This window comes from Trichosurus vulpecula, chromosome 4 (genome assembly GCF_011100635.1).
Source record: "Trichosurus vulpecula isolate mTriVul1 chromosome 4, mTriVul1.pri, whole genome shotgun sequence".
Lineage (NCBI taxonomy): Eukaryota > Metazoa > Chordata > Mammalia > Diprotodontia > Phalangeridae > Trichosurus > Trichosurus vulpecula.
Genome location: NC_050576.1, coordinates 334,463,824 through 334,491,166, shown reverse-complemented (window position 1 = coordinate 334,491,166; position 27,343 = coordinate 334,463,824). Strand labels below are relative to the sequence as shown.

At 36.5% G+C, this 27,343-nt stretch overlaps 1 protein-coding gene and 1 pseudogene across 1 annotated transcript in view; one reads left to right on the top strand and one right to left on the bottom strand.

Annotated features, from left to right (window-relative positions):
• The window catches only part of PIBF1 (progesterone immunomodulatory binding factor 1), a 320,308-nt gene that overhangs the window by 34,461 nt on the left and 258,504 nt on the right, over positions 1-27,343 (bottom strand). The window contains exon 16 of the mRNA XM_036756551.1: positions 10,962-11,046. Within this exon, the coding sequence (XP_036612446.1) occupies positions 10,962-11,046 (85 nt within the window). The remainder of the gene's footprint in view (positions 1-10,961; positions 11,047-27,343) is intronic.
• LOC118845971 lies at positions 14,961-26,301 on the top strand (annotated as a pseudogene).

Here is a 27,343-nt window from a genome sequence, read left to right as displayed (position 1 = left end):
AATGTATATAAGGAGGTATTTGCTATTTAGAATGTTATAACTACAAGTGCTATTCTTCATTCTGGGGAATGTAAAGAGTTGATATTATTTGTGATGGAAAATGTATGTGCATAGACACATTTACATAGAGTTATATAAATGATTCAAGGCCTTTTCTCCCTATTACAGCATTTATGTATTGGAAAATTATTCTGTCCTCTCCTCTGTAATATGAGTTAGCATTCGTATTTGGAAACCCAAGGGGGGTTAAAAAAACAACAATATAAGAACAGTCAAAGGTCAGTGTTTTAGCATCTCCTTGAGAATGTACAATTTAAGATTCCCTGGGAAGATTTATAGCCATTTAAGTTGGCTGGTATCCTCTAACATTTCATTTTTTCATTGCTTTGACTCAAAAGCAGCCGAGAATCCCCCATTTTCATAATTGTAAGTTTGCAAATAAGTGTTCCTTTGGATTCATATGTGCCCTGTAGTTCCTGTCATCAAAAATAGGGCTCTTTATACCCACCTTGTTAGCTAACCTGGAATAAATCAGCGAGAACTCTATGCTTATATGTCTATTGACCTCAACCAATAACTAAAGTATAGTTCTAGAAATGAAAGTAGCAGATAACACCTTGGTATCCACATATCACCACCCTGGAAATGGCTTTCCCCACAAAAGTAAAGAATATATCTAACACCTGTGAAAGATGGGACTTTTCTTATATAAAATGTAAAGCTGGTCAGATATCTTTGAAAAGCTGGGGAACCGCTACATTATCCTTTCAATCTGGTTGCAGCTTTGGAGGCCCATACCATCCCACTGCCATCTCTAGCCAGATGTAAAGAAAATCCTTTAATCAGTTTCTTTGGACACATAAATCTTGTACATTGGTTTTCTTTTCCCCTCCCTGGAATGGCGGCAAAGTTATTGCATAATGACTTATTTGGAGGCATTTGCCAACAGATTAAAGAAGTGATTTGGTATGAGAAACTGATCAAGCCTCCTGATTTTTTAAACACTTCAAACTCAGAGAGCTCCCATTCCACCTGCTGTCTAATAAGTGGTTATAATTTAAGGATTCCAGGAATTAAAGGTGAGGAAAGAATGCAAAAGTCATGGAAGTGGAGAGATGAAGTGTCCTCTGTGTGTGTGTTTATGTGTATATGTGTGTGTGTGTGTGTGTGTGTGTGTGTGTGTGTGTGTGTGTGTGTAAGTAAGCAGGCCAGTTTGCCAAAAAGTGCACAAAGGAAAATAATGTAAAATCAACTGTCAGGCTGGAAAAGACAGGCTAAAGTCTGATTATAAAGGTCTTAAAAATCAAACAGAGAAGTTATATTTTATCTTATAGGAAATAGAAGCTTCTTAGGTAAGAGAATGGCACGGTGAGACTTGTGCTTCAGAAGGATTATTCTTTTGGGGGGGGGGGGAAGGCAGGGCAATTGAGGTTAGGTGACTTGCCCAAGGTCACACAGCTAGTAAGCGTGTCAAGTGTCTGAGGCTGGATTTGAACTCAGGTCCTCCTGACTCCAGGGCTGGTACTCTACTCACTGTGCCACCTATCTGCCCTTCAGAAACATTATTCTGGAAGCTGGGTAGAGGATAAATGGAAAGGGGATCTGGATATAGAGAGTCCAATTAGGAGGCTATTGCAATAGTCCAGGCAAGAGGTCATAAGGGTTTGGTCTAGGGTAGTAGCTATGTGTACTGAGAAGTTCTGGGTAGTTTTCCTGATTCATTCCTGGTATTATGGTGTTTAGATTTTTTTTTTTATTTTTCATGTTCTTCTGCAAGTTTGATGATCCTCAAGTCATATGTGTATAACTTGTCTTTGAGAGAAATGGATTATGCCTTTGTGTGTGTGTGTGTGTGTGCGCATATATATATGCACATATATATGTGTGTGTATACATATATATGCACACACATATACATATATATGCTTATATAGAGATCATGTGGCATTTTAGTGGTATTGTGTTTTGCTTCTAATCTTTAACACTATTCCAGATATTATATTTTCAGATTTCACTTTTAGTATAGATGTATTCCAAAATCACCATTTTTTTTTCTTTTGTTTCTTTGGAGCCATTCATTACTATGGAGTTTTAAAAATTCTAATAATTATTTATCCTGTGTAGGCTATAAGTTCTGACATTTGTAGAACATCTTGTTATATACGCTTGGAATTCCATAAGGTTATGTGTTTTATCAAGTGCTGGCTCAATTTCCTTTGTCTTACAATATTTAGTTAGAAAAGTCTGTATTCTTTTGAATGTTTTGTTGTTCATTCTTTTTAATTTTAGTATCCTCTCTGCTGATTTATCTGCTTGTGCTGTAGCTTTTTAATAGAATTTTCTTGCCCTGGAAGTCTTTGGTGATTTGTCTTTTAATCAACACTCACCCACTCTCTTTCTCTATTCCTTGATTTTCTAATTCTTCTCACTTTGATGATAGGTATACTTCTGGGTCTGCTTTGCAAAAAGAACTCAGCCTACTCCCAAGTTGGGAAATTTACTTTTCACTGGTCTGGTCTCTGTCCTAGGGAGTTTTAGGAGGGGTAGGGCAGTATTGCTGGCTCCAGCTAGACTTCAGACCTCTTTCCTTCAGGCCTAGTATGGTCACTCACAGCGCTCTTCTGTTCAAGTTCTATCCTTGGTGCTTATCAACAGGGTATGTCAGCAGAGTCTATGTTGCAGGAGGGGAATCCCTGTGTTTATCCTAAAGCATATGCTCATTGGCAGTCTATAAAACCATCAATGTGTAGAGGCAGATGAAGAGATGTTGAGTTAGCTTATAAAGAATTAGCATTCTCCAGTATTAATTTATAAGGCCGTTATAACCTTACTGGGCTTCCTCTTTTCTTATCCTTCAGATTCAGCTGTAATTGCTTTACCTCTGGTACCTTATTCCAGAGTGAGAATATTACTGAAGATAGGAGAAAATGTCTAGTCCTTCATTTTGTTGATCACATGACCTAGAAGTTTCTTGGTAGTGACCTTGTGAATGGAGAGAAGGGGAAGATATGAGAGATACTGGGGAGGTAGCTACAGTAAGACTTGGCAACTGACATGATATGAGGGCTGAGGGAGAGTGAGGAGTTGAAGATGCTTTGAAGTTTGGGAGTATGGATGACTACAGGGATGATGGTGCTCTCAAAAGAGGTAGGATAGGAAGAGAGATATGTTCAGGGGGAAAAATAATGAGTTTTATTTTGAACATGTTGAGTCTGAGATGCCTTTGAGACATTAAGGTAGGATATGTCTAGAAGGAAAATACATGATTCTGAGAAGCAGAGATGAGTAGAGAATGCATTTTAGGCATGGTGAATGGATTGTGCATATGCAAGGAGGTGGAAGATGAAATGTCAGGTTTGGGGAAGTTAGTATTTCAATATGACTGGATCATATAATATCTGAAGATAAGCAATATGAAATAAAGCTGAAAAGTTATGCAGCAGCCAGGTTATGAAGGCTAAAGCTAAGCCTATAAAGATTTTGTACAAATCTATTATCTTTCTTATACCTCAATCTTGGTTTCCCCAAATTCTTAAGTAAGTATACAGTAAGCCCAACTACATGTGTTTTGGTGTGGTAAAATTTTCAAAGGGAACAAAGCGTGAAAGTATGTGTGCTTGTGACACCTCTGTTCCATGTACCAAATACCTCAACTAACCACATGCTTCAAAATAAGGAGACTAACTTTGTTATGAAAATATTTTTGTTGGTAAAATATGGCTTATACCATATTTCTGAAATATTATCACTCAGATGCTTATTTAATACATTAATTTTTGCTAACAATGCTAAGCACTTAGTGAGTGCATACTAAATGCTATTCATTCATTTATTCATTCATTCATGTGTGGGAGAAGTGGTAACACATTTAAAAATATAGACATTTATGAAATAAATTATTATATCCTTCATTTAATTCAGTAAGTTTTTAGATTTAAAATCAGTAAGTTTCAAAACAGTTAAGAATGAAACAAAAAACATGACACACATTTCGAAATACATCATTTGTTTGAAAACTTTGTTTGAAATGTATTTAGATTGCCTCAGGGGCTACTTGTGATGCTGAAATGTCCTTGTAACCTTCTGAGAAAACAGAAAGAACATAGAAGTAAGAATCTTGGAACATAAACATAGCACAAAAAGAATGATAATTATACCATGACTTTACTTTTTAGAAACCTAGTAGACTGTACACCAGTTTTTTATTTTTGGAGATGAAATATAATACTACAAAAGCAATGTTGCCTAGTATACTGGGATTCAGTCAAACATTCTCTTATGCACAACTCCTTGTATACAAAGGGTACTCAAAGATTTGTCGACTGGGTTGACTGATTAATTTTGGTTAACTAAAAGTTAACTATGAACTGAAGTTCTAGTAGGCCTAAACATATCATGGGGGCTACTGTATCACTGAGGTTGGATGGGTAATACAAGCTAAGCCTCAGCAAAGCAGTATCTGTCCTTGAAACAGAGATACTGGGCAATGTTACAGCTACGTCAATTGCCATTGTGAGAGGAATTGTTCTTTTTCTGGTAAACCCAAGCAAAGGCAATTTATTTTCTGGCTATTCTCTTAAATGATTCTTAGACATATAGATCCTGAATAGTTTCTATGATTACTTTGGGTAAAATTATTTACTAAAAATATGGTAACAGAAAAAATGACAGTTTGTAAAGCTTTTTAGTGGGTAAGGTGCTAGGTAATACAGCTTTTAATATGTACAGAAATATTTTCATGGAGTGCAGGAGGGACTGAAATAAAATATTTAATACATGCATTCCTGCCCTGGTTTGTGAGGGATAAGGAATGAGGAAGGAAAGGATACAACGTTAATTAATTGTAGAAAAAAACATAGCTGTGTAATCTTTTCCTTCAGGAGAATAAAAATTTATGTCACTACATAAGCTTTTAAGGCTCCCCGCTCAGTTAACTATTGGTGTACCTCTTGGAAAAGGGTAGTAGGGATTTGTTTCCACAATCTGGCTAGCAGCTTCTGTGGGGGTGTAAGATCCACCCACAGCCAGCACCCAGAAAGCTGCCAACAGCACAGGTTCTTTTGATCTGCTTAACTAAGGAAAGCAAGGTGAAGGGGTTGACAAGCTTACTTTAATTCAGCATACAAATATCATTCACTTAGTTCAGGGAAAAAAGCCAGCATACTGAACTTCAGAGCAAAATACAAACAAATTATAAACATCAACAGACAGACCCAATACCGAATCATAGTTACCAACATCTAGGTTCAGCCCAGGAGCTCAGAACAAGGGCTGGCCCAGAGACACCGCGCCACCACTGCTGCGGGAATGAGCTCCAAGGAAGAGGAGGCCAACCCCTGGTTTTATATCTTTTTCAGCGTCACGGGTGAGTCACACATGGGACTCACCCACGTGACCTAAAATCGTCACAAAGAGGTGACTTAAACCCACATGGTCTAAGAGCCTCTGCTGTCCCAGACATGTAAACTAGGCCCTCCCTGGAGTTAGCCCCACCTTGGGCCCCACCTTAGTTGCCAATCCACACCCACATAGGTTTTACACCTAATAGGGGTTTGGGCCTGGGGCTTAGCACTTAGTAAGACTCAATGAAATACACTGAATTACTCAAAGCGAACAAAAGCCAAACTCCTCAAGGGTACTTGTTGAACTAAGTGCTAAGGAGCCCATTTTGCTTACCAACACAGGATTGGGGTGGCAAAATGTGTGTCTATAAATTTTTAAACAAGTCAATATCTCTTATATATATATATATATATATATATATATATATATATATATATATATATATTTTTAAAAGAAAAGCAATTTCTTTGAAATTAATTTTATATTAACAATATGTAAATAGTATAACAAAAACAGCAATAAACTCAAGACGCTTTTTATGAGATTGTGTCATTTCATAAATGGAAGGTTTTTATAACTGTGTCATCTTATGAACAATAATGATATGTTAATATAAGTTATATTTATCAGAGGAACTGAGCGGAGTAAGATCCAATGCACATACATTAACATAGACAGTAAATGTTTTTCATTAATGAATTTAAATTGAAGTTGATATTAAGCACCTGTATTTTGCTAGAACCTAAGTATGACGATATAAAATAAAATAAATTACAAGTGAATGCTGTGATATAGCTATATCTATATATGATTCACTTACGTGAACTCTGGTTTATAATGTTATTAGAAATCCTTGATAAAAGTTCACTATATATCTTATATTTTAGTATAATTTGGGCAATCAGAAATATTTAACTTTTTGGTCCTTTGAAAAAGTTACACTTTTTAAAAAAGATGACATTTAATTGTTAATTTTCATTTAATCTTGTTAATTTTAATTTAACAATTTGATAAAATTTCAAAACAATGCTTTAAGCAAATAAATGCACATATGAACGGTTCTAAGCGTTAAAAATAAACAATTTGGATTTGACCAACAAGATGAAGGACTAGACATTTTCTTTGTTCCTCATGACCTTTAAACCTCTCCAAAATAGGAAGTATGTGCAAGGGATAAAACAATTTCACCCTCTTCCACAGTTTCTAACTAATCTGATGACAATAATCTGATGAAACAACAATAATGAAGGCAAATTTCTAACCCCTAATTTGCTCATTCAGTAGGTCCTTTTCCCTTCCACCAGGATATGGTTGGGATGCACAAGCCAACCCCAGGGTTTACAACAGAATTCAATGCTACCCAGCTCCCTCCCACAGTGCCTCAGAAAATGAAAAGGCAGGAGCTAGTCCTGGTTAGCTCAGCAACAAGGCTCTGTGGTGAAACAGCTCTGCCAGGGAAAAGAGTGAGGTAGGGAACTAGGTGAGGAAACACGTGGCACTCCACTACGGCCTGTTCTGGTTGGTCTGGGTGCAGCCCACACTGGGCTCTGCTCCTCTCTGCTCCAGCTCCGTGTGATAGACTGTACCCAGTGACCATCCAGGCTGTCCTGGGCTGGAGCCCTGCTTCCCCCTGCCATTCCGTAGGTTCTGCAGCTCTAGAATTTGTTCAGAGCCATTTTTTATAGGTTTTTAGAGGGACCTGGGCAGGGAGCTCATGTAAGTAGCTGCTTTCCAGCTGCCATCTTGGCTCTGCCCCCTCAATTGTATTTTTTAAGCACTTGGTTTCTACAGTCAATTTTTGTCCTTCCTTTCCCAAGCTATTGACTCTCTCTTGCACATCTCTCATTTCTTTTCCCAATTTTTTTTTCTATCTCTCTCTCTCTCCTTTTTTTTTTTTTTTTTTTTTTTGTTTTTGGCAGGGCAATCGGGGTTAAGTGACTTGCCCAAGGTCACCCAGCTAGTACCTGGGTCAAGTGTCTGAGGCCAGATTTGAACTCAGGTCCTCCTGACTCCAGGGCCAGTGCTCTACTCACTGCGCCACCTAGCTGCCCCCTCTTCTATCTTTCTTATTTGACTTTTAAAATCCTTCTTGAGCTCTTCCAAGAAGGCTTTTTGGACTTGAGACCAGTTCATATTTCTCTTTGAGGTTTGTTTTGCTTGTTTGTTTTTAATTTTTAATTTTTTTTCCCTTTGAGGTTTTGGATGTGGGTATATTGATAATGATGTCCTCTCCTGAATTTGTGCCTTGAACTTGTTGCCTTAATAAGAATCTATGGTCATTGTCTGTTTCTGTTTTTTGCTCACGGTGTTTGCCTATTTCCTGGCTTTTAAAGTTGAACTCTCTTGCTAGAGTGCAGAGGGCACTGACCCAAGCTTCTTGTGCTGGAAGCCTGGGACCTGGTCACTAGCTTTGTGTGCTGGGGCCTTAGGTGGTGGCAGCTGGAGGCTGTAGTGGTTCGGCAGCTTGCCTGGTACTGAGCTGGGTTCAGCAACAATGGAGCTCTCAGGGTGGGGGTGGGGAGTCTGAACTCTGGGGGATGCCTGCTCTTGCAGGCTTCTTTAAAGCACTCTAATGTTTGGCTCCTGGAGCATGTCTGCCAGACTGGAGCTGTGCTTCTTGGAGTTGTGATGAAGCACCGGGAGATTTGGTTGTGCTGAGGCACTCAGGGGTTCTGGTATTGGCACTTGCCTTCTCTACCACCCACTAGGGCTTAGGATTTCCCCCTGGTTTGCTGAGGTGGGGCTTGCTGCTGGGTTGGTGGGACACCCCTTACCCTGCACTGCTCCCCCTCCCCCAGAGCAAGAAGGGCCTTTCCTGTTAATCCCCCAAGCTTTCTGGGCTATAAGACTGCTGTACCTTGTTTTTCTGCTGGCTCAGCTGTTTGAGGGTTTTTCTTGAGGTGATATTTTCTGGGCTTTCAGAGGTCAATAAAGGAGGGTGAGAGCAACTTACTTCTTACTCTTGGCTCCCAGAAGTGGAGGAAAATGACTTTTTATGCTATGACTGAAGTAGAAAATGTAAAATAAAAACACTTTGCTACTGTGTACAGCTTAAAATGTTGAGGTTCTAAGAGTTACCCAAAATACTTTTCTGTTTTCTAGTTATGTTTACATTTAATAGATGCATGGCAATTAATTATTTTCATTTATTTATTTTTAAAATTATTCTATTTTTTTGGAGGGGGGAAGGTAGGGCAATTGGGTTTAAGTGACTTGCCCACAGTCACATAGCTAGTAAGTGTGTCAAGTGTCTAAGGCCAGATTTGAACTCAAGTCCTCCTGACTCCAGGGCTGGTGTGCTACTCACTGTGCCACCTAGCTGCCCCAATGCTTGGCAATTAAAATAATGACTTGATAACATATCATATTAGAAGACCATATAGGGATTCCTTTAACTCTTCTTTGCAGTTTAAGCAAAGAAAATCTGGACTGAAAAGGGCTAACCAACACTGCTTGTGAAGGCATATAGCTATTGCTAAAAATGAACAAATGGAAAATTCCCAACTCTAAATCTGTTAAATTGTTACCTTTAATAGGCACCAAATGAAATAATCTAAATTTAACCAAATGTTAAAGCACTGTTCTTGAATTTTTAGAGTAAATGACAATTACATTCCCTGATCATTCATATTAAAAGGAATATTTACATTCAATAATTTTAGCATTTACCAACTGTATTAATTTGTCTGAAAAGCTGCCTTTCTACTTCTCTATGTATAGCATATCTGCCACAGTCACAGAGTAGGAAAAAATATTCCGACAATCCCATTTTTCTTCAGGATAAAGGAGGGGACAGGCAGAGAATGGGGAGTAGTGGGGGTCACCAGGGATCTCCATGGGTCATGTAGAAGTTCATATGAGGTTAGGAGAGACTTTCCCATCCTTACATCAATCTATAGAAGGTTTCTCTCATAAATTTGTGTATAGCCAGTATCTACTTTAACTTATGTCTGCGAAGTAGACTAACTAACTACTGTTTCACAGAAATGAAATGAAATATGTGGCTTCTGTAAAAAATTCTTTTATTATAATCAATGCTAAACATATGGCTTTTGCTCTTAGAAAATTACTTTGAAAAGGAAAAAAAAAGTATTGCCTCTCTTTGGAATACTTAGTATATAGGTGTTATGCTTTTGGGTTCACTGAATTATTATGGCTGAATGAAAATCTCTTATGCCAAATGACACAAAATTAAATGACTACTATGTCATCATATAAGTTTCTATACAAATTTCATCTGTGCAGTAGCAAACAATTTATTGGGGATGTTTCATCCTGCTACATGTACAAACATATATTTCCCTAAATTCTATTAAAAAATCAATAGTGTGTAAATTAAAAAAAAATTCAAACTCATGAATAATGCAATTCTAATTAAGAACAAGAAAGTATCTAGGCTAGAATAGTAGTGTCAAACTCAGATGTGGGGAAGACTGTGTATGTAAGTGTATGTAAGGATCCCCAGGCACATATTGACTTAGAAAACCATATATTAACAATATCTATGTTCTATTGTATTTTTGCTTATTTTGCTAATATTTCCCAATTGCATTTTAATCTGGTTCGTACTGTCTGAGTGTGGACATCTCTGGACTAGAATACGAATTTAATTTTGATTCTATCAGTGTGCTTTTTAGACAAATACTTAACTTGTTACATAAAAAAAGACATAGTATTTGTGAACAACCTATAGCTTCAGTTCCTTACATATTCAGTTTTATTAAAAACATTTAAAAATTATTTAATCTTCCTTCAAAACTACTCTAAACAGTACATCCATCTGCTTTACTACATAAACAGGACTGATTAAGAATCAAAAGGGTAGAGATGGTTACTTGGGAGGCAGAATCCCTGGAAATCTGTGATAGTAATAGTGGTAGGTGGGCCTGGAAATTCATGCTGTCAGGACAGAAAAGATTCTGAATTTTTTTGTGGGGGTCATGAAACCCCCTCTGGTAATTTGGTGAAGCCTATAAATCCCTTCTTGGAATAATGTTTTAAAATGCATAACCTAAAAAATATGGAATTACAAAGGAAACCAATTATATGGAAATAGAATTACCAAAATATTAAAAGTTCCAAGTTCAAGGACTCCTTAAAACCTACCCATGAACCACCCTAGGTTAAGAACCCTTAGCGTAAAGAAACCCTCCCCTCCCTTCCTCCAGGCTCATAAGCTTACTACTCTCATCCCCTGTCCTAGGACTTTTTGCCCCAAAGGTTATTTCTATGACCAGGAACTGCTCTACCTTCCGAATTCACTATATAGCCACTTCGAACTCCTTAAGATATCTCCACACTTCCTTTCTAAGACCTGGCACATCTGTCTGAGACCAGGAACTACCATCACCAGGGATGACATCAGAAGAACAATCCTGTAATTCACTTTTTTTAAATTTTGTAGTGGTATTACAGTAAAATCTGATAAGTTTTCTGCAGATAGATTAGGATGAAGGACACTCCTATTTGCTCAAGCTAATAGACAGATTCTGGACTCGTCCCAGGAATAAGAATATCAAGGGGTAGGAACAGTTTTCAGAAACAGCAATCACAATTCCCCCTCTAACAAGCTGTTTGAAAAAGCATAAAAACAATGAAAAAAGGGTGAGAAATATTACCTCACGGTGACTTAGAAGTTGTTCCAAATCTGCTGCCATTTGATTCTTAATTTGTACCAAAGCCATCTTTTCTTTATGCAAATTACTGAAAGAAAAAGAAGAATATTCAAACATTCCTCATAATGGTTGAAGTCTACAATGAAAACACATAAAATTCAAAAGTGTAAAGGCAATGAACCTTTCTTTACCCCATCATATTATGGCTATAGTACACTATATACTTTTTCTATAAAGTAAATTTAGATAATAAAAGTAAAAATTATAAATCAGGTAATTTTATTTTAAATAACATTTATCTTACATTTATGATTTATAAGACCATCTAATTGATGCATGAATTCACTTAACAAATGCATTAGTATGTTAGCATGAACAATTTTCTAAAGCCATTCTTTTCCTTGTACAAACATTTCCCCCAAACAAGTAACTAAACTATTGTAAGAAAGCAGTCCCATATCCCTACTGCAATAATTAGAGAGACCGAAATTCTCAACTGAATCAATGGAGGCATGAACTATGTGAGGATTAAATGTTTCTACTGAAGCAACCATCAATTAGATATTTTAACTAGATGAGAAATGTCCTCGAAAGGTCTTTGAAAGCCAATGGATAAAGTGTGTTAGGACTGGTTAAGAGATAGGGCATATCCTAAGGATTTTGTATAAAATAGCAAGCCAATTAAGAACTTAAAAATTTGAGTGTTTGGTAGCAGAGAGCACAGGGGCCACAGGTCAAAGAATAAAGATAAAATAGGGCTGACTGAGTTGTTAGAAGACAAGGGAAAAGTGGAAGACTTTACAGGTATCTTGGAGCAGAAGACTTCAGTTGTGCCCATCTCTTTAAGGACTAAGGGAAGTTTTAAGAAAAAGTTTGTTCTTTCTAAAACTTCTCTTCCTTGTGCCTTACTATTAAGAGAAGTGATGATAAAATTGTTCATTTCTCTAAATGTTTCTAGTAATTTGAATTTTGCTTCAATCATGAAGAGGCCAGGGTTAGCTAGAGGTAAATAACAGATTTAAATTAAGGCAGAAAGCCAAACCTCGGCACAATATTAGGAATTTTCCTAAGCAGAGGCCCTGACCAATTGTGATTTTACTACTTACTTGTTGTTTAATATAAACTCCATAAAGCAGCAAAAGAGGGAGTCTCAGGGAACTGAAGGGCTATTATATCGCCCACAGCCTAACAATGTTGTAATAGGGTGTGGCTGATTAAATTTCCAAGACAAAGGGGAAAGGGTGGAAAGGAAGGTGATGATAATGAACTACGACCAACTTTGTGACTGGTCACCTCCATTTTCCACAGGTATGGCTATATCTACCTCCCACTGGCTTATGCATGCACACATATATGTATACATATATGTAAACATGTAAAGATAATAGAAACTATATGTATGTATTTTATTAAGCTATAAGCATATGTTATGTTTATTTAATAGTTGAGAATTTACTCTGAGGATAAAGAAAAAAACTGAGCAAAGACTCAGAGACGTAAGTGATAGAGATTATGCCTGTGATCTCCCAGATGAGGAAACTCCCTCCTGGCACATTCCCTCTTAACTTACAGATGCAGAAAGTTGGTTACTACACTGAGAGGTTAAGTGACTTGCCCAGGGTTCCAGGGCTAGTAGATACTAGAAGCAAGCCTTGAAGTCTTCCTGGCTCTGAGGTCAGCCCTCTATATACAACAAAAAGTGTTGTATTGAATTAGTTTTGTTTTTTCTTTAAAGAAAGCAAAAACATGGAAAAGAACAAGAATTCAGAATCATGACAAATCATGTATTCCTAGTCCTATGATTTTAGAAAGTTTAAAAAATGAAATTTATATATTTGAATTAATCTCTTACAAGCATTAATTTCATTAAGATGTATAATTTATGGTAGTTATGTTTTTATTTTCACATTTTTCTGAATGTGTTGTATTATCTCATTTTCCCTGAAAACATCTTCCTCACTTTTTTAAGATACAGAATCAGAAACTGATTTAGGATTAGTTATTTGTCTAAACTCCTATAAGTTCACTGGGAGACCTAGGCTTACAATCCAAATTTCCCAATTTTCAGTTCAGTCTTTTCTTTGCTAGTTTACATAATTTTCTTTATGTTTATATTATCTTTGTAGTGATGAAAAGCTCTCTCAAATCCATTCGATTCCCTTTGCTGTAACTTCATATTCAGCAAGCAATCTACTTTGCTTAAATCTGTTTTCTAAATAGGTTTCCATGAAGAACGACTGATTTTTAAAAAATGTACCAGTATTTATACATTTAAAATGTGTTGTCCCTTTAGGTATTCTCCTTGGGTGGCTATATATTTATTCCCATAATGTTGCCATTGCTCAAAACATTTTGAGATTCCCAAAGCCATCGGTGCAGTCTTTTGAAAACCCTCAACAGTGGCAAACGTTCACAAAATCTTGGGGTTGGAAGGGATGTCAGAGGATATATGGAAGGAATAACTGGAGCTGAACAAGAATCTTTTCTATACTATCCCCAGCAAATGGTCATCTATCGTTGGTAAAAAGAGCTCCTCATACAGCCCATACTATCCTGAATTTGCTTCTTTGTAAATTCCAACCATTATTCCTAATTTTTTGCCATGGGGATCAAACAGAACCAAGAAGAGTATAATTCCCTTCCACATGACAGCTCTTCAAATACTTAATGTCTGCTGTCATGTCCTTCCTCCTCCAAGTTTACTTTGTTCCTCGTTAATGTCCCTATTTCTTCAACTGATTCTCAAAAAGCAAGATCCCTCATCATTCCCTTGCTCTCTTTTGGATGCTCCCTAATACATTACTCCATATATTGGTCATATGAGGCCGAGTATATTGGTTCTCTCATCATCCATATTCTGGAAACTTAGTTTCTCTCAATGTAGCCTAGGAGATCATTTTTTAGATGTTGCATTGCTGACTCATACTGAATCTGCAGCACCTAGTATAGTGCCTGTCACATAGTAGTAATAATGACATATAATATACACTAAAAAATTTATCAATTAGTGAACAAGCATTTATTATGCTCTTAGTGTGTTCTAGCCTCTGTGCTAATCATTAGGGATTTTAGAGCATGGTCCCTCTTCTCAAAGATCTTACATTCTTTCAAATAATTAAGTACATACAAGATATAGACAGTGTAAATGGAAAGTATTAAGAAGTAAGGGACTTTTAGATGAGGAACTTTTCAATGGAAGGTGAGATCTGAACCGAGTCTTGAGGGAAGTTGGAGTCAGAATTAAGAAGGCACAGCATTCCAAACATGGGAGACAGCCAGCTCAAATGCAGAGAGTTTAGAGATGGAGTGTCATTTGTGAGGAGAACCAAGTAGGCCGTTGCAGTTGGATCACAGAGTAAAGGGAAGGAAGTAAAGTGTAAGAAGATTGGAAAGGTAGCAAAGACCTATGTTCTGAAGGGCCTTAAATACCAGAGTTGATCCTGGAGGTAAAGAGGAGGCACTGGAGTTGAAGAGGAGGTGAATGGTCAGATTTGTGCTTTAGTAAATTATCTGGCAGCTTGGTGAAGGATAGAGTGGAATGAAAAACTACTTGAGGCAAGGCAACCAGTTAGAAAACTTTTACAATAGTTCAGATAAGAGGTGATAAGGGTTTGCACAAGGACAGTGGCTGAATGAGTGGAAAGAAGGGAACATGTACAAGAAATGCGATCAATGCGAAAATTTTAACATAAATTGGATATATGGGGTGAGTATGAATGAGGGTGGCAGAGTCTGGGAGCTTGGGTGACTTGGAGGATGGTGATGCCTTCAGCAATAATAGGGAAGTTGGGAAGGGAGAAGGTTTGGGGGAAGGATGATAAGTTATGTTTTAGACATATTAGATTTGAGGTGCCTGCAGGACTAACAATCTGAGATGTTCAAGAGGCAGTTGGTGATGCAAGACTAGAGCTCAGAAGAGAGATTAGGGTAGGATATGTGAATGTCGATGTGCACAGATATATGGAAATCATTGGCATAGATGATAGCTGAACCCATAGAACCATGTCTAAGACTGAACCCATAGGAGCTGATGAGCTTTCTGAGCAAGAGAATATAGAGGGAAAAAAGAGGACCCAGGATAAAGCCTTGGATGACACCTACAGTTAGTGAGCAGGACCTGAAAGGAGATCCAGCAAAAGACACTGATAAAAAGCAGTCATACTGATATGAAGAGAATCGGAAGAGAGTAGTGTCAGAAAACCAGACTGACAGTGCCAAAGGTTGAGCTATGCCAAGAATAAGAATCTAAAAAAGGTCATTAGATTTTATCATAGGTAACTTCCATTTCAGTTGAAATATGAGGTGGGAAACCAGATTGCAAAGAGTTGAAAAGGCTGCATACAATCAGTGCCTCCCATGTCCTTTCCTTTCATTCCCTTCTTAAATCTATAGTCTGGACTCCTTCAACTGAAACTGCCCCCCCTGCCCCTCCCCTCCAAGTTAGCAATGAGCTCATCATTGACAAATGTGATGGTCTTTTCTTAATCCTTATCCTTCTTAATCTTTCTGAAGTCTTTGATGTTGGAAATCACCTCCTTGATACTCTCTTCTCTCTAGGTTTTCATGACTATACTCTCTTCTGATTCTCCTCTTACCTGTGTGACCCTCTCCTTCTAAGTTTCCTTTGCTGGATGTTTATCCAGCTTGTGCCTACTAGATGTGGGCATCTCCCAAGGCTCTATCCTGGGTCCTCTTCTTCTTCTTCTTCCTCTAGACTCTTTTGCTTGGTAATCTCATCAGCTCCTATGGATTCAGTTATCATTTCCATGCAGATGATTCTCAGATTTACTTATACTTTGGTTTATATATACACACGTATATAAATATAAAACTAACATGTCTAAGACTGAATCCACTCCCCTTCCCCCTAAACCTCCTCTCTTCCAAGCTTTCCTATTACGGTCGAAGATACCACCATCCTCCTGGTCACTTAGGTGAATAACCTAAGTGTTATCCTTGACTCTTCCCTAACTCACACTCACTCTTTCTCCCCCCACCCCCCACACATCCTATTTGTTGCCAAGTACTATCAATTTTACCTTTGCAAAACTTTTAAAGATTAATTTTTAAAAAATTTATACAATAAAACAAGCATTTCCATAAAATAGTACAACAAAAAAGATGATTGCGCATGAAACTGCAAATTCATGATATGCAACTTGCTATTCCTTTTAAATATATGACAATGTCACTGTGTAAATTTCCTTTCCCTTTATCATTACCCCCCCTCCCACCATGGCTACCATTAGACACAAATACATATATGTAAAATTATTCTATGCATACTTCTACTTTTCAGTTCTTTCTCTGGATGTAGATAGCATCTTTCTTCATATGTCCTTTGTAGTTAATTTGGGTATTTATAATAGTCAAAATGATTTATTCACTCATTCTTCAAACAATATTGCTATTCCTATATGCAATATTCTGTTGGTTCTGTTCATTTTATTCCTCATTATTTTGTGTACGTCTTTCCATGTTTTTCTAAGTTTATTGAGCTCATCATTTCTTATAGCATAGTAGTATTATATCACAATAATATTCCACAACTTGTTCAGACATTCCCCAAGGATGGACATCCCTACAGTTTCAAGTTCTTTGCCACCACAAAGAAAGCTGCTATAAACATTTTAGAACATATAGATTCTTTTCCTTTTTCCCCAATCATCTTTGAAAATAGACCTAGTAGTGGTATTGCTGGGTCAAAGGGTATAAGCAGTTTAATAACTCTTTGGGCATAATTCCATATTGTTCTTCAAAATGGTTGGATCAGTTCACAATTCCACCAACAATGAATTAGTGTCCCAAATTTTCCCACATTCCCTCCAACATTTGTCACTTTCCCCTTCAATCATTTTAGCTAATCTGATAGGTATAAAATGATATCCCAAGGTTGTTTTAATTTGCATTTCTCCAAATAATGAGTTAGAGCATTTTTTTTCATATGACTACAAACTGTTTCGATTTCGTCATTGGAAAACTGCCTGTTCATATCCTTTGACCATTTATCAACTGGAGAATGACTCCTATTCTTATAGATTTGACAAAGTTCTTTTTCTGTATTTGAAATATGAGACCTTTATCTGAAAAACTGTCTATAAAATCCACCCCCACCCCCCATTTTCTGCTTTCCTTCTTATCTTGGATACATTTGTTTTATTTGTACAAAACCTTTTAAATTTAATGCACTAAAATTATCCATTTTACACCTAACTTTGCTTTCTATCTCTTGTTTAGTCATAAATTGTTCACCTGTCTATAAGTCTGATAAGCAATGTTCCATGTTCTTCAAATTTCTTTTGTAGCATCTCTCTTTATATCCAGGTCATGTATCCATTTTGATCTTATCTTTGTAAATGGTGTAAGATACTGGTCTATGCCCACTTTCTACCATACTGTTCCCCAGTTTTCTCAATGATTTTTTACCAAATAATGAATTCTTATCCCCAAATCTTAAGACCTTACACTTGTCAAATACAAGGTTATTAAATATTTGTTGCTTTACATATCTCTTGTATGTGTCCCCTTTTCTCCTGTGATACTATAACCATCCTGGTGCAGGCCCTCATTACTTCATGCCTAGACTATTGTTAATAGCCTTATGACTAATCTTTCCACCTCAAGTCTCTACCTACTCCAGTTCATCCTCTACTCAATTGTCAAAATGATCTTCCTAAAGCACAGGTTTGATTATTTCATCCCCCCTCCCTGCCCCAAATAAACTGCAGTGGTTCTATATTATCTCCAGGATCAAAGAAAAAATTTGTTTGGTTTTTAAAGCCTTTCATAACTTGATTTCTTCCTATCTTTCTAATCTTATACCTTACTCTCCTCCATATACTTTGTGATCCAATTTTAGCTTCCTCACTGTGCCTTATACAAAAATATTATATTTCTCTACTTTGGGTATTTTCACTGGCTGTCTCTGTGTGTCCTCCCCCTCCCCCCCCCCCACTTTGGATCTATCTCTCTCCTCACCTCTGCTCCCTGGTTTCCCTAGATTCCTTCAAGTCACAACTAAAGTTTCACCTTCTTCCAGAAGCCTTCCTAGTTCTCCTTAGGCTTAGTGCCTTCCAATTTATTATACACACACCCACCCACCCCCCATCTTATTTGTACATCATTGTTTGCATTGTCTCTCCCATTAGAATGAGTTCCTGGTGAGTGGGGACTGATTTCTTTTTTCCAGTGCTTAGTGCAGCATTTGGCACTGAGTAGGTGCTTAATAAATATTTGTTGACTGCATAATGTCCTTTGCATGCCTCCTTTTTCTCCACTCACATGTCTCCAACCTAGTTCATATTGTCTTGTTTCTAATTTAACTGGTCTATCTGTCTCAAGTATCCCCACTGTGATTGGATCACAAAGTACACGGAGGGAACTAAGATGTAAGAAGACTGGAAAGAAAGGAAGGAATCAGATTATAAAGGGCTTATAAGCCAAACAGAAGATTTTATATTTGATACTGGAGATAACAAGGAGCCACTATTGCCCAAAATGTTACAAGTCTCTGATAAGGATGTTTATGGCTGAAAAACTATTATTTTTCTCTTACAAGAGACAAAGTATATAAAGTTCTGGACTTGGAGTTAGGAGACTTGTATTACAATGCCACCTGAGACATTTGACATCTGTATAATGATAAGCAAGTTACTTAACTTCCTGGAGTCTTAGGGTTCTTCATCTGTAAACTGGAGATAGTAACTGTATTTCCTATTTCAAAGTGTTATTGTGGAAAGGGGTTCTACAGATCTTATAGCACTACATGACGTGAATTAACATTGTCATTATTAACAATACAAAGTATAATCTGGGATTTGATGGTATTTAGATGTTGCCCAAACTATAGGAAGAAGAGTACTTAAGACTAATGTGGCCTGATTATGTAGTAAGCTAGAAAAATAAATAAGAGGCTAGACTCAGTCTTAAGAGTTGTCTCCTGTGTTTTAAAAGGCAAGTCTTTTCTATCTGTTTTGTAGTTAAAAAATTACACACAAAATAGAGGCTGTAATAACTTGTGGACTAAAATACATAAGAAGAAACTTAAAATACTGGTCATAATAAAATTTTCAATATGCTCACTATATTTAAGTCAGATACATATATGTAAAGTAATTCCTTATATTTAGATTTTATTTCTATGTCGCCATTGTAAGAGCAAATGATAGTTTCCCTAAGAGTCTATTGTAAGGTTGTGATGGTTAAGTTGAATGCTTGTCCTTATTTTGTTGCTTGGGGTTACAATTTTCAATATTATTCAATGATAATGATCTTCTGAAAGCTCAAGAATGGATCTTTTTTGACAGGATATTAAAGAGAATCAAGATCATCAATAAATAAGTGAAGCAGAATACTGCCTCACACATAGGTCCAAATAAAATTCTGAGTGCATAAATTAGTGGAAAGAACCAGGCCCAATGGAATCTGACATAACCTCGAAGAAGATGGGAAGACCAAAATTTTTAAAACATCAGGTTGGCTGAGATTTAGGTGGAGATTTTCTGGAAGAACTGGTAATTCCAGGCCTTTGGAAGTAATACTTTAATTCCTTAAAAGTAACAAAGATTTTCCTTCCATAAGAGGGATCACAATCTATAGTCTGAGTGCCCAAGTTAATTATAATTTTGATTTATGCTTCTACCTCTGCCCCTGACTCAACTGTGACCTAAAACAACACAACTGCATTTGCCTTGGTTTCCAAATCTGTAAAAGTGAACAATAACTCATGTATCTCAATGGGACATGTGGATTAACTAATTAATGATTACAAAAAACCTTTGAACACATAAAACTCTCTATAAATACTATGCAGTATTAGGACTTTGGATGAAAAAACAGGCATCGGAGCAAAATAGTAATTAAGCACCAATAAAGGTAAACAGCTCAGCAGAAAAACCAATAGACGTTTGGAGTCAGGCGCCAGAGAGCCTACTGATCTGGGTAGTTGAAAAGAACTGTGAAGAGTCAGACTGGGTAAGCACCCTAAAAGTCATAGTAAGGATCTCATGTTTCTTTTACCTGTAAAATTCTACTTGATTTTATGCTGACCTATTCACGGAATCATTTTTTTTTAAAGAAAATTCACATACATACCAGTAGGCAAGTTAAAGTGCCATGTAAAAGAACAGAATGTTCAAAGCAACTAAAGGAATCTTATTGGATAATTTCATAGAAACAGTCTTTGCTTGATGATATTTCTTTGTTTCAAAATGAAGTAAATACACTGTACTTAGAGGTTAAACTGTAAGGATAAATTTGGACGATGGAATCAGGGATTAAGTTGGGAAATCGGTTTTTAAAACATCTCTTTTCCACGTTTAATCCTTGAAACCAGTCATCAGATATTTGGAAATGTTGGCATACTTAACTTGTGTATTTTCAAAATTTGTACAATTTTCTCAGGTGCTTTTCACATTAAATCATCAAATAAGTATGCAAAGATCAGATTACTTTCTTATACCACTTTGGTTCATCATTACTAGATAAAGTTACTAAGATACCCAGTGCTCTTCCTCTATGCATTTATATACAATGCATTTATATGCAATGACTCAGTAGAAATTTAGCCAGTATAAGATGTATTTCATAACAGTGGAAACTCACCTTTTAAAAATAAAAACCTCTTGCGTGACTCACAAAGCAGCCACAAAACAAATCTCTTTGTAAGCACATCTACCTTGAATAGTATATTGCATACATAATTGTTCAATTCCCTGTTAATTATTACTCAGACACTCATGTTTATGGCTCTGTTTCACCTGCTCTATGAAAACATATTCCTGTTATATTGCTCCTTCACTTCCTGGATCAATATAGTCTGGCTAATCCTTAAAGGAGAAGCTGACAATGTCGTCTTTTCTTCTTTAACTGGTAGTTAAAAAATAATAAAAAAAAAACTGAGTACTGACACTAGGCAATGAAATTTATGCTAATTATTTGTTCTTCCCACACATACACTAGTACTAACTTATGATCTAGTCTGTTTAACTCAGGTGGAGGGAGAAGAAGCAACATCACTTCTTTTAAGATATGCTTTTACTTTTGTTGTGGGGAAAATTTAAAACACTGACAGTGGTGTTCCTAGTATTCACTTTTAAAATCATTTTAGAGAAAGCTCAGCATGAATACAGAGAAATCTGATTTCTACTTCCTAAACCGCAGTGTATGACCAAACCAATTTTCTAAGTTTGTTACAAGATAATGCAAAATTATTGCAGCCCAGTTATCTACTTGACAACTTTAAACAATTTTTACATTTTTAAAGAAAAAAAGAAAAACTATTCAGTTTAATTTTATTTTGTATTCTTTGGAAACAAAGTGAGACTTTTTCTTCAGATAAAATTAAAAAAAAAAACTAGTAGAACAGGATCCCCAAACACTTGTTGTAAGGAACTATTAGTCTGCTCAGCTGATATGGCAAACAGAAGTGGGTTTGGGATCTGGGAATACTGATAGATTATCAGACTAGGAGTTAGTGACTTAAGTATTTAAAATCCTCAGGTTTTGGGAAAAAAGTATTCCTATGGTTAAGACAGGAGAGTCAATAAACTGTTCTTCTAGCAGTTGTGTGGTGTCCAAAGCCATGAGAACAAGGCCTTGAGGGTTATTTGCCCGAGATTGAATTATAATTATTCTGTTGGGTCTCCTTGTAAAGAAGCATGTACTTAGTAGCATTCTGCACTGTAATAATTTCACAACTGATATTGCCTTAATTTTTCAAATGAAAGCTATCAGAAACTACAGCAGAATATAGTACCTTGTAATGTTGCACAAGACTACAAGACTTCTGGTAGTTTTGCAATATATTTGCATAGCACAGGCAGTTTAACTTTAAAGGATACAGATACTTAGCATGAAACATTTTATAGTGTCTGATTCCATAATAAGTATAGCCTTTGTGATGCATATGACTATCATAAGGTGAGGCTGATGATGTAATCATGAGGATTACACATATGTATATGCCAACCTTCATGTTGAGAAATATTTCTAAATCTGAGATTACTTTCAGCTTAAGATTTTTTCATAATTAGGAATGGTGTTGATGTTTCTTAATTAACAAGGAAATTCACTGACCTATATTCAATTAAGAACATTCATTAGGTGTACACAATAAACTTTGATATGACCTATTTTAATTTTTGGCTACAAAATTGATTTCCTAGAAAATAATTTAAGAAAGGTCATTTCAACAGCAAAGAAGATCCAATATTTACCCAACAATTGCCTTTATGAACATGTCTTGTGACATTATGATTATAATCCTCAGCTTACAGCAGAAATGATTCATTTTCACTTACAAAGTCTTGACTAAATGCTTGAGAATAAAGTTCACAGGAAGAAAGGCACTATACCAGTACACAACATTATTATTATTATTGTTAATAAAACTATTATAATAACTTTGCTTCCCATACTTATGGCTTCTGTAAATGTTTTATTCAGAAGTGGTCAGAGGCAGGGAATCCTTTTAGTAACTTTAAAACCCAGTGACTAAATTGTGAGAGAAATCAATATCTTATGAACCTCTTTCTTATGCACAGTCATGTCTTTTTATTTTAACTGAAGAGAACTAAAAATGATGCTATTATGCCTTCAGTTCAATTGAACAAATATTCACTAAACACCTTATGTCAAAACTAAGATGAGAATTACAGGGATACGAAAGTGAATAATGCATATTCTCTGTTTCAACTTCGGGGAAAAAAAGGGTGATGACAACATGATATAGTAGAAAGAAGAGTGGATTGGTAATAAGGAGACTCATGTTTTAGTCTTGACTCTCTAATTAATTAGCTTTGTGACTCTGGCCAAATCCCTCAACATTTCTGGGATTCTTTATTGGGGGTGTGTGTGTGTCTGTGAGAGAGAGAAAGAGAGAGAGAGAGAGAGAGAGAGAGAGAGAGAGAGAGAGAGAGAGAGAGAGAGAGCACAAGAGCATGAAAGGGATAACTGTGACTAGATTATCCCAAAAGATCATTTTTGCTCTAACATTCTATAACCCAATGACTTTATGACAAATGCAAACCATGATATAGTGGGAAGTCAAATGAAGGTAATAGAAAAAGGTATATTAGCAATCAGAAGGTTTCAGTTAGAGTACGAGCTTTACTGTGTGATGTGATATTGAAATTGGGTCAGTTTCCTCATCTATAAAATAAGGGGAATAGACCTCTAAGGTCTCTTCCAGTTAAAAAATTCTATAGATCTAAAAAATAACTATAACATAAGGCAGATTATGATAAATTTCATTAAAAGACGTAAAATTAAGTGCTATAGAGATTTCAAAAAACAAAGAGATTCTACCCAGTTGGGGAGTATCAGATAAGGTTTTGTGAAGGAATATGTTAAACTATCAAGGCCTGTGGTAATTTTTTTTGTTCTAACTCAGGCCTGAACAACCTGCTGCCCACCAAAGGATTTCCTCTACATGAAAAGGTTTTCCTCTACCTTATTTTTGCAGCCGCAAGCAGCCTGAGGGCCAGGCCACCGGTTGCGCAGGCCTGGTCTAACTGGTCCTAGCCATATATAAAAGTATTTTCTTGTTCCTAGCTATGCTTCTCCAATCATATGCTCATGTGGTTGATTTTTTTGAACTCAAGTGTAGTATCTTACATTTGTCCCTATTAAATTTCATCCCACTATATTTGGTCCATTGTTTGATCATCAAATCAAAGAGTTTAGAACTGAGAGAGACTTGAGAAATCATCTGTTCCAACCATCTGATTTTACAGATAAGGTAACTGAAGCCCAGGACAGCTTAGTGAATTTCTTCAAGTCACACCAGTAATAAATGACAGAGTCAAGATTTAAACCAATGTCTTGTGACTTCAAATCCATTGTTCTTTTTATTATAAGAGGATGCCTCACTTGATACCATCATCCAAACTGTTAGTCATCCATGTTGTGCCATTTGTAAATTTGAAAAGTATGACATAACGCTCTCATTAAAGCCATGAATAAAAATACTGAACAGCATAGGGTCAAGGGCAAATCCTATGGGTACTACACTAGAGATCTTCTACTAAATTGGCACTGACTCATTCGTTAATAATTATGGTTAGGCTCTGTTCATTCAAATAGTTCTGATTCACATAAACTATACAGTTATTTATCCTACATGTATTCCATCTTTTTTTTTCAAGTTTAATGAGAGAAACTTCTTCAAATGCTTTACTAAAATCTGGTTATGCTACATACCTAGAATTCTCTTAACGTGCAATTTAGTAACCCTATAAACAAAGGAAATGAAATTAGATTGGTATGTTTTATTCTTGATGAAGCCATGATGGCAATAGATTTGGCAATGAGGAGGGGAGAATAAGTATATTTATATAGCACCTCCTATGTGCCAAGAGGTAGGTGGTATTATTATTCCCATTTTAGAGTTAAGGAAACTGAGGCAAACAGAGGTCAAGTGATTTGCCCAAGGTTACATAGCTATAAGTATCTGATGCTAGATTTGAACTCAGGACTTATTGACTCTAGGCCCAGTGCTCTGTCCACTGGGCCAACAGCTGTCTCAAAGTTAATGGCAATTTGAGTAGTGTTTCTAGCAGAATATAGGGATTAAAGAGTGAATGGGTTATGAAAAAGTAGTGAGTGCAAATTACTCTTCTGAAAGGTTTGATGATAAAAGGGAAGAAGACAGATTTGATGGTAATTTATAGTTCGATTAAGAGAAAATAATTTCTGAAGATTTAAGAATCAATATAAATTAAGAGACATAGGAGGGTAAAGTTGTATAGGATCAAGAATTCAGGTTAGTCATGTCTGTTAATCTCAACTGCACCTGCATCACCACATGGCAATTCTTTTATTTTTATTTGGTGAACTATCACATTTCAGATAATTCCAAACTTTATTCTCTTTAAGCTCCTCAAATTCTATAACTTTGTTCATGCTTCTCCCCCTTGTCCCCGCTGAAATCCATTTGTCCTAACCTAATGCGCAGTGTTATCTATACACAAGTCTAAATTGCCAGGAAAGGAACATGTCTTATATTTGTGTATCCTCTAGCTTAGAACAGTGTAGGGTATTTTCCCCCACGTGGGGCCGAGTGCTGCAGACTTTCCTTGGCGAGGCGACTTCGAATTCACTGTGACTGCTGGGAGGCTGGGAGCGCACCCGGCCACGCGGGGGCTGAAAGAGCAGCTCAAAGCCACAAAGAAAACTGACAAACCCAGCTCAGAGGAGAAAGATGATCTTGAAGTAACTGAACTCACTAATGAAGAGCTGTTGTCTCGACTTGTGAAATAAGGAGTAAATCCTGGCCCTATTGTGGGAACTACCAGGAAGCTATATGAGAAAAAACTGCTAAAACTGAGAGAACATGGTCCAGAGTCAAGATCTTCAACACCTCTGCTAGCAGTTTCTTCATCATCAGAAAATGCTAGACAGAATGGAAATGATGACTTGGACAGATACAGTGACAATGAAGAAGAGTTCAAGCTTGAGAAGAGACAGCCATTAAAAGGCAAGGCAAAGCCTCCAGTAACACTCAAGAAAAGAAGAGTTGAACATAATCAGACCTATTCTCAAGCTGGACTTACTGAGACTCTCTGGACTAGTGAGTGGATCTTCAAAAAGCAGACACCTGCAGGGATTAACTAGGGAGCCTACAAAAGGCTTGAGAAAAACTCCAGGGAAGAGGGTGGAAACTGCAGAACAGTTGCGTGTAGATGGTGAAGTAATTTCAGAGAGTCTTCTTATAGCTGAAGCTATAATGGCTTCAAGCAACGAGACCTTAGGTGTCAATAGGGTGACTGGAAATTTCAAGCATGAAGCTCCTATTCTGCCAATCAGTGAATTCTCAGACATACCCAGAAGAACACCAAAGAAACCACTGACAAGAACTGAAGTAGGAGAAATAACATTAACAGAAGACAGAAGAATTGAAAGAGATGTTCTTAAAGAAATGTTTCCCTTTGAAGCAGCTACACCAACAGGAATTAGTGCTAGTTGTTGCAGACCTATCAAAGGGGCCGCTGGTAGACCATTAGAACTTGGTGACTTCAGGATGGAGGGAACCTTTTTGTCAAAATATTTCCCTAAATATGCTCCCTTGGCTGATGACAAGACAGAAAAGACAAGAAAAGGACGCTCCATTCCTACGTGGACAAAGATTTTGCTTTTTGTTATTGTGGCAGTTTTCTTGTTTTTGGTCTATCAAACTATGGAAACCAACCAAGGAAATCCCTTTTCTAATTTTCTTAGTGATAATTCTAATACTTTTCAGGCAAAGGCCAACGAGGTGTTATCTCGATGGCACACCCAACCAACTTGGTCTCCTATTTTTAATAACTGTAGAAAGAACTCTTGTTGGCTCAAGAGTTACTTTTAAAAATGTGATTTCAACTTCTTAAATTTAATATCCATTGAAAATGAACAAGACAGTACAAATAGACTCCAGTTTAAATGTTTTGGACCTTAGACTAGTAGGAGATCACTTTGTGCCATATGAGTAATCTTTTTGTAGCTCTCTGGAACTTTTTTGTAGGCTTTATTTTTTTAATGTGAGCATTTTAATTCTTTTTTGAAAAAAATGCATATTTGGTTTGTGTTTTGGGGAAATGAGATGGGCAAAACATTGTAGAATAATGTGAAGCTAAATGTTTTAAATGCCCTGAATTCATGCAGAAAAGATTTTTAAAAATTATTTCTCCTGGACAGAAGGTTTAGAGAAGAAATGTGAAACATAACCTAATGCAGGATAAAGGGAAATTCATTGGAGGTTGTGTTTTTTATAACTGCAGCCCAGTATTTGACATTGTTTATTTGAAAAAGTACAGCAATAATCACTTATGTAACTTTGTAGCAATGTTACTGTAATCCTATTGTATCCATTTTTGTAACAAATTTCTAGTATCATGAGTTCTATTAGTAAAAAGTCACCTAAGCATAGAATCAGGTGTTACTTGATGATCGTTTTTTAGTGTTACATTTACATGTTTGCAAAACCTATTACTGTAGCACCATAGTTCAAAACTTAATACTTGTTTTCCCCAGAAACTTTTTTTTCTTATTGATTGGTTTAATCAATTCCAGTTTACTACTAAAGGCACATTTAGATGAAGATGTGTGTGTGTGCGTGTGTGTGTGTGCAGGTGCCCACGCAAAGAATTTAGGAAATTTATAATACCATGCTTACATTTCTTCCACTCATTTAATTTTGCCAATTCTTTTTGCCCTATATGTAATGTAATCTGATTATATGTTTCATAAATGATTATTTTTAAATTGCATTGTTACTTTCTTGGATACTCCATCCTTTACTCATGAAGTTCTATACTCTTGATGTGAGGAGAGCATTATAATACTATGTATTCACTCACTGTAGTTCTCTTATTTTTTAAATTGAAATTTACCTCATATATAACTTGGTT